Source organism: Pygoscelis adeliae, unplaced genomic scaffold (genome assembly GCF_000699105.1).
Source record: "Pygoscelis adeliae isolate BGI_AS28 unplaced genomic scaffold, ASM69910v1 Scaffold24, whole genome shotgun sequence".
Classification (NCBI taxonomy): Eukaryota; Metazoa; Chordata; class Aves; order Sphenisciformes; family Spheniscidae; genus Pygoscelis; species Pygoscelis adeliae.
Window position 1 is genome coordinate 4,227,187 of NW_008824806.1, and position 7,598 is coordinate 4,234,784.

At 35.8% G+C, this 7,598-nt stretch overlaps 1 protein-coding gene across 1 annotated transcript in view; it reads right to left on the minus strand.

Moving 5' to 3' along the window:
• Window positions 1–7,598, minus strand: part of NCAPG (non-SMC condensin I complex, subunit G) — a 32,911-nt gene that overhangs the window by 23,485 nt on the left and 1,828 nt on the right. Inside the window, exons 3-6 of the mRNA XM_009324070.1 lie at window positions 7,361–7,589; window positions 5,763–5,908; window positions 4,724–4,808; window positions 1,533–1,725 (exon numbers count right to left, since the gene is read on the minus strand). Of these exons, the coding sequence (XP_009322345.1) occupies window positions 1,533–1,725; window positions 4,724–4,808; window positions 5,763–5,908; window positions 7,361–7,589 (653 nt within the window). The remainder of the gene's footprint in view (window positions 1–1,532; window positions 1,726–4,723; window positions 4,809–5,762; window positions 5,909–7,360; window positions 7,590–7,598) is intronic.

Sequence of the window (7,598 nt, forward strand, 5' to 3'; positions counted from 1 at the left end):
GGCGCACCCTCTCACTCCCTGCGCCTTTGCTTTTTCCGGGCTTCTTCGCGGTTTTGCCGCCTCAGGAAGGGTCCCCCGGCGCGATCCTCCGCTTCGGAGCCCTTCGCCTCGGTGGCTTCCGAGGCGAATCAAATAACCTCATTACAAGCTGAATAATTGCACTAATTTCTCAAAATGTCAGTAGTCTAACAAATCTACTTCTTAAAAAAATTCTCAGCCCAGTTTTTCAGAACCGAAGCCTCATTTTGTGCAGGATCAAAGTCAGACTGACAAGTCCATAACTGTATAAATTTTTCCTTTGAACCTCTTAAGATATTAGCACATTTCCAGAGGCTGCAAGAAAGTTATTTTACTGTTATTGATACTTTTTAAAGCCAGACAGGCCCACATCTATAGCTTTGGAGTACAACGCATGTAGCATCTACTGATTACAAAACATTTCTCATAAGCTACTACTAGAATGCAAGACACTTCATATGACGACATTACACATTTTCCCCCAAAACACGGAATAAGATTTTGTTATTACTTTTTAATCAGTGACAATTTGTCATTTAAGTTTATCATCTGATATTAGAATCATACCACTGTTAATAATCATTCTACTCTGGTCACCTCAATTAACTCAAGCTGTTTCTCCTCACACCTTTTTGCCTCCCTTTGCAATTTCCTGCAACTTCTAATTTCTTGTTTTCTTCCCCTCTTCATTTTTGCTTTATGGATCTTAATATTCACCACATCATTTTCTTCATAGCTTAGGAACTCACTTAGTCAAATTCTACCAAACATTAACACAGGAAAAGAAGCCTCTAACATACCAACTTCCATCAAGCTCTGTTAATACGAGTGAAATACCTCCAAAAGAAGGCTGAAACACAAGCCAAATAATTCCATTCTGATTGATTCTCCAAACAGTTCATGGATGACTGAACCAGTTCCAAATTGTGCTGCCTCTAGCTCAGCAAAAAGCATAGAGGGAAGCCAAAGAGGACTAGGAAATGTGCGAGAAAGACCAGAAGCATTACTGAGAGGGAGGGAGGAATGGGAGAAAAGAAGCTTCTCAGTACCACAGGTTAAAAGAAGAGAGGAGATGACAGTTGTGAGGGTAAACTAGAGCATTGCTTTATAGTAAGCTGTACAGACAGTACAGGAAATAAACCAAATTAGACTCTTAAGTTGTTACTCATAGAAAAGCTTGTTTAGTTGATTAATTTACTGCCTCCTCTTAAATTCTAAGAGTGAGATTTTTGGGGTGTTCCAAGAAACAAGAAGTCAAAGACATTTTTCATTTTTTCCTCCTGTGTATCTGGCACAATCATTTTCAGCTAGTGAACACAGATCTTTTAAAGAAGAAAAAAGCATATCCAAAACACTTAAGTACACAAACACCAGGGAGACATCATGGCTTACACCACAATATCAGTCTTTTATCACAGGTAATAGTTACTCTGCTCCCCATTTGGGTATAACCTTTAATTTAATATTCTTATACAAAATATTCATCTTTTGGAAATGAAAACTGATCTGCATACCTGCTGTCAAGGTTTTTACAGTTCTGAACAAAGTCATGAAGTGGAGATAATGAAAACATAGCGTTTAGTACTGGGATGGCCACTTCTGGGCAGTTTTCCACATCCAGTCGATGAAGCAATTCTAAAACATCCCCTTCAGTGAATCGTAACCAGGCTTGAAGCAGCTTCTTCTTCATTACCTCCTTAACAGCATCTAATAATACAGGAATTTAAATGGTTTAAAATGTTAAAGGTCAAAAAATGCCAAGTTTTCAATATACTTTCACAAATTATTTTTCTATAGAAGGCTTTTTGGAAAGAAGTTATTATACAGTTGAACTTAACATTACCTTAAAGAAGAACAAACAACAGTTAAACAAGAACTACCTATGGAGCACCTCTACATTTTTGAGGCAACATTCCGCCCCCCTGCCCCGGGAATGAAAAAAACCTCTGTCCAAAACCTGTTACATCTAAAGACAGCACCTCAACTCAGAAAATCTACAAACCATGAACTCTTGTAGAACAAGGAAATATTCTGGGGAAGCATTGTTATATACTTGCTCTGTTTCAGGCATTTAGGAATTGGCCACTTTTGGAGGCAGGATGCTACTGTACAGACCTTTAGTCTGGACTGCCACACAGAATTCTTGTGTTAATTCAATTATTCAACTGGATTATGAAATTTACATAAAGATACTTTAAGCCCCTCCTCCCCATTGCCACAATGAACAAATGGTTTCTGGATCAGTACAGTACTATTTAATCAAGGAAAAAAGTATTTATGGGAACATCTAGAATATGTACTTCATTAATACATACACATAGATTTAAGCAGGGAAGTAGAAAGGCTAACAGTCTGGTGGAAGTAAAAAACATAATAACTAGGGAGCGATACAAGTACACTCTTAGGACCTTTTAGAAAACAGTATTCAATATAATGGAAACAATAAAGTCCACATACATTGACAACATTCATCTTTCCTCTTACATGTAACTTATGATAATAAAGACAGCACTTAAATAAAGACAGCACTTAAATATAGTCAAGAGTTCAAAAACAGCTCTAAAAAGGCCTTGAGTCAAATTAAGGTCCTAAGAATGAAAAACCTCTCCAAGAAGGTGAAAAACAAAAACTAGTAGTAGAATGTAGTAGAATGAAAGAGAATGAGTGGAGAATTGACAGCTGAATACACCCTGAAAAGTAGAACTAAGCAGAATCTGGATTATGTCTTCTAGGTCTTGTTTAATTATAAACCCTTGTTCTGAAGCTGATATGGAAAAACATCCAAAATTTCAACCTAGCAACCTTCAATGAGCAGGTTCCTCTCTTGTTAGCTTGGGAGTTACTCAGAGAAGCAAATTCGATAAAGATATACATATTCAAGGTTACAGAATTTGCAAAAACGATCAAAATGAGGGAATACTACTGGATGTATATATAAATGCAGCCAATTTGGAACATAAACCTCTTTTGCCCAGCAAAGAGCATATGATATCAATGATATCAGTGAGGCTACATACCCTGGCAGACATTTTTCCTTGTGATTCTAGGTGTCAAGAAAAAGAACAAGTCCTCAATAGCTGGGATGAAGAATCATCCTAAGGAAAAGATAGACACCAACAGAGAAAGTATCTGCTCTGGATCATAAAAGGTGGCAGTTCTTTATGTCGAACACCTCAGTGTCACTGAAATAACAGACCACGTAGAAAGGTGTACCTTCTCAGTAAGGGAATACAACAAATCCTTGTTCCTGCCAAATGAAGGATCACAGAAAAAAATAGCGAAGGTAGCTTCCCTCCCAGTTTTGAAAGATTACTAAAACAGAAACACATTCACCCTAAGACAAAAAAAATATCCGTCAAGACCAAGTATTATTGGGGGAGGAGGGGGGCGGGGAGGCAGGGGCAGGAGGTGGCAGCCAGAAGACAAGGAGCAGCTAGTTAGGTCAAACAGTAAACTAGCATACTGATAAGAAATAGTAATTCAGAACATGGGTTTTTCAGTGCTGGACTTCAAAAACAAAACCTGACAAACTTCATTAGACTACTATAGAACAATTCAGGGTAGGTGGGGAAAAATACTAATTAAAACTTATTATACAGAAGAAGGACTTCTTTTTAAGTGTAGTTCTATACAGCATAAGAAAGCACTCAGCCGACCCTCTCTTCCTTTGCTGTCAAGGGCATACTAACATGATCCCCAACTAGCCAAAAAGAAAGGCAGATAAAAAAACCACATGCATACATGACACACCTTTAAGAGCTCCAGTTACTAATGAACACAGTACTTTTGTCTTGTTCTCTAAGTGAATATCCACATAGGTCATACTTCTCACAGTTCACAAGCAACACATCACTAAGCAAGGAAAATTCTAAGAGTAAAATTCAACAGGGCTTAGCGCAGAATTTCCAGACAAAGTATGTGGATAACACAGTAGCACTCAGAAAAACTGGCAGCTTTTATTGTGAAATTCATGTATATAATTGCTATTGTCGCAAAAAAAAAAAAAGCCGTGTTCTATGTAGGCAGGCCAAAATTGTCTCACTCAGATGCATGGGACCTTTTGATCTTTTGGCAACAACATCACACACAATTATGGGTACATTCTGAATGGCTCTTTATATAAAAATGATACAGTACAGAAGATGTCAAAAAGAATAAAGCTGCTTCATGATGAAATGAATGAGGGTCAATCAAAAATTCATTTAAAAAAATTCAAGCTAGTTAAACAAAAAACTAACCAGCTGACAAGATTTCTCTCCAAATGCACATAGGAAACAATTTCAAACAATTATCAAACTGATATTAATGTTTACATTTCAATTCTTTAATATATTTATTAGTTACAAAAATATCTGTAATGAAACATGTTTCAAAATACACTGAATTAGATCATTACATTTTTCTACTTCTGTGTTTAATTACACTGTTGTTTTTTAATTTTAATAGCATTTGGTCCTATTTTAGAGCTCAGTGGCTTTCAAGTTTTTTGAAAGTGCAATCCTTTTCTGGTTTGTCCACTATAAGGGAACTGGAAAACCAAAGCAGTAAGCAGAATCTCTTGTGCTTAAACGTTTCCTGGTACCTCATGACTCCCTTTGAGCTCCTTATTATTGCCATCACAGCTTCCACATAAATCATCCCCAAAACATTAGAAAGTATTCTCCCAAACATTTGTATTAAGATGTTGAGAAAGATGATCTCTTACCAGATCTGTCATTAAGTCCTTGTTGCAACAATTTTACTCTCTGCGCTATTGACAGAGCTCTCATGTGAACTTTTTCTGCCAAAACCTTAAAAAAAATTAAGACATTAAAATCATTTCTACAAATGATAACAACTGTATTCATTAACCACCTGTGGGTCTAAACTCTCAGTTTTATCCATCCACAGAAATCATAAGTCAATAAAAGCCTGTAATACCTATACCATCAGCATCATACAAATACACTAACAAGCAGATTCTTGTGCAAGGAAGAAAATGTAAAATAAAATAAAGTAAGAATAAAGTTAACAAATAGCTTAGAAGCTTGGCAGCTCCGCTTGAATGCAACACCTGGATATGAAAACTATTCTCTTGTTAAAGCTCCAAGAGCAATAAATACCTGCAATGAAATGACTAAAGTATGTACTTTTCTTAAAGCCGACTAACACAGAGATTCAGTTAAAAAATAGAATTTAATCTAAGTTAAGAAAGAACAGAAGATGGTTCTGTGCGAAAAAATTGAACATTTTGTTTGAAGATCTTGCCTAAGATGCCTGCACAAGAAATACACATGGTAGCACACCTTCTTGCCCTTACCCTACACGTAAACATAAGTAATGGCTAATACTTCTCAAAATTGGAATACCAAAAATAAGAATTTTTTTTTTTTACACTAGTATTGCTGTGATCCTAACTTTACTGAATTATCTATTATGTAATAACAGAGAAGAAAAATCACTTCACAAACATCACAAAATGCATAGATAGAAAACAAAAGATTGTATACACAATCTATGCTTTTACTGCCTGATCCCGAAAAGCCACGTTCTGTCACAAAAGTAATTTCTAAACAAGCAAGTTCTGCAGTCAAGTTCAAGGGTTTTAACTTGAAAACTTGTGTTAAATCACTCCCCCTCAAAATTCTGGCAAGTGAAAGTAAATTATTTAAGCATTCTGAGTGTTTAACAGTGAAATATAATAAAAGTTTTAAAGCCTTTTTCCTATATCAGTCTTTGAAATTAATATTAGTGATCCAATTTACCTCATATGCCTGCTTCCTGACAGCTTCCTTTACATCCAGAGTGCGGCCTACAATTTTTGGCAAAGTCCTTGCTGATGGAGCAATACACGACAGCACTGCACGCCTCACTTCTGAATTTGAATCATTTTCAAGCAAAGTGTTGTAAACTGAAATAAAATAGTCACAATAATGTTTTCATAAGATTTTGGAACATTATAGAAAAACAGAAAATACTTTAAAAAAAAAGTCAGCAGCTGTTATTAAAACCCTTCCTCTGCTCCTGCATAGCTCATACAAATTTAGGGAACAGTTTAGAGTCACAAGCCCAAGATTTTATGGCAATTACATGCTGAGCTATGATCTCAAAAGAAATTCAACTATGAAAAGAATATTTGCAATCATGAGTAGGATCTTCAGTTAATAACTCTGAAAATTGCTACTCTATATCCCACCTATAAATAACCACTTTGTCATTTACTGGACAGAAAAAAAAAATGCTTCCAAATGTTGGGTCCTTAAGATCTCTATTCACTGGCTATACATCCTCATTACCTTTGAGGTAGATCCTCAAATTTTCCTATAAATGCAAAACTGCAATCTCCATTAAGCCTACCAAAACTCAAATAGCAACTCTCTCACATAATGCTTTTTGTTATATTCTTGACCCTTCTTTAAAATTAAAAGCAACAACAAAAATAATTTAATCAGAGAATACTTGAATTCATCTTCTTGCTCTGTGAGATGATGATTAACTATGAAATTTGTGTGCTCCTAAATAAGCAACTTATAAACAAGCACTTAGAAAATATAATTTCAAAGAAGGTACCCTTAACAACCAAAAAACCCCAACTAACTTACTCTCTTCACAAAAGACAGTATGTAAAGTTTAGTCAGGGCACAATTCACATAACAGCTGTGCTGGTACAAACCTACAGTCTGTCTACCTTGAGACAATGGAAGCAGACGCTTAGTCAAAAATCATACCATACATAAAGAAACCCACAAACAGCATCGAGAAACCTGGGTTCTAGAGGTTCTTATCTCTTAAAGGAAGTGATCCATGAGTAAGATGAGATTTGGGGAAAAAAAAAAAAAAGAAAAAAGGCCAAAAAAAGCATAGGTCAACAATGTCAGTAATCAGTTTGCCTCTCATGGGGCAGACAGCCATAATCTGAGACAAAATTAGTTTTTCTATTATCATCTCTACTCCTCTAAGCGGTTTTGTACCAATTCAATTCAATTAATAGTACAAAAGGGTCCTTAGAGGGTAAGGACTGAGCAAGCATGTATCATATCTCCACCCCAATTAGCAACACACCATTATTCTCACCATCCTTCAGCTACATTCAGTTCACAGAATAGCCTGAGCCCAATATGATATCTGTCATTTAATCCCCAGTGGATCTCTCCTTCGAACAGTTCTGTACATTCAAAGGGAAAAGACAGAAGTCTTGCATCTACAACCTCCTCTGGCAAAGAGCTCCACAGTTTACGAATTACTACAAGAATACCCTCTAAGATTTGTTTATTCAATGCTTAAAAAAAATGCTTAAAAATGTTTTAAAGTAATGTAAATTAACAAATGTTCTTAAACAAAAGAAAAAAAAAATACTACTTACTATTAACAACAGGACAGTTTTCATCCTTAGGATCTTGAAGTCTAGACAGGGCCAAGACAGCTTGAATTCTCACATTTGAAAATTTATCTTTAAGTCTAATCAGCATAGCTTCATTAATTTTATCAAATAAGTCATCATCAATCTGGGCATTCTCTGGCATATTTCCCAAAATCTTATTAACCAGTTGACATGTTCGAAACCTAACTGCATGGCTGTTTGCATTGTGAGACTTAGGGAA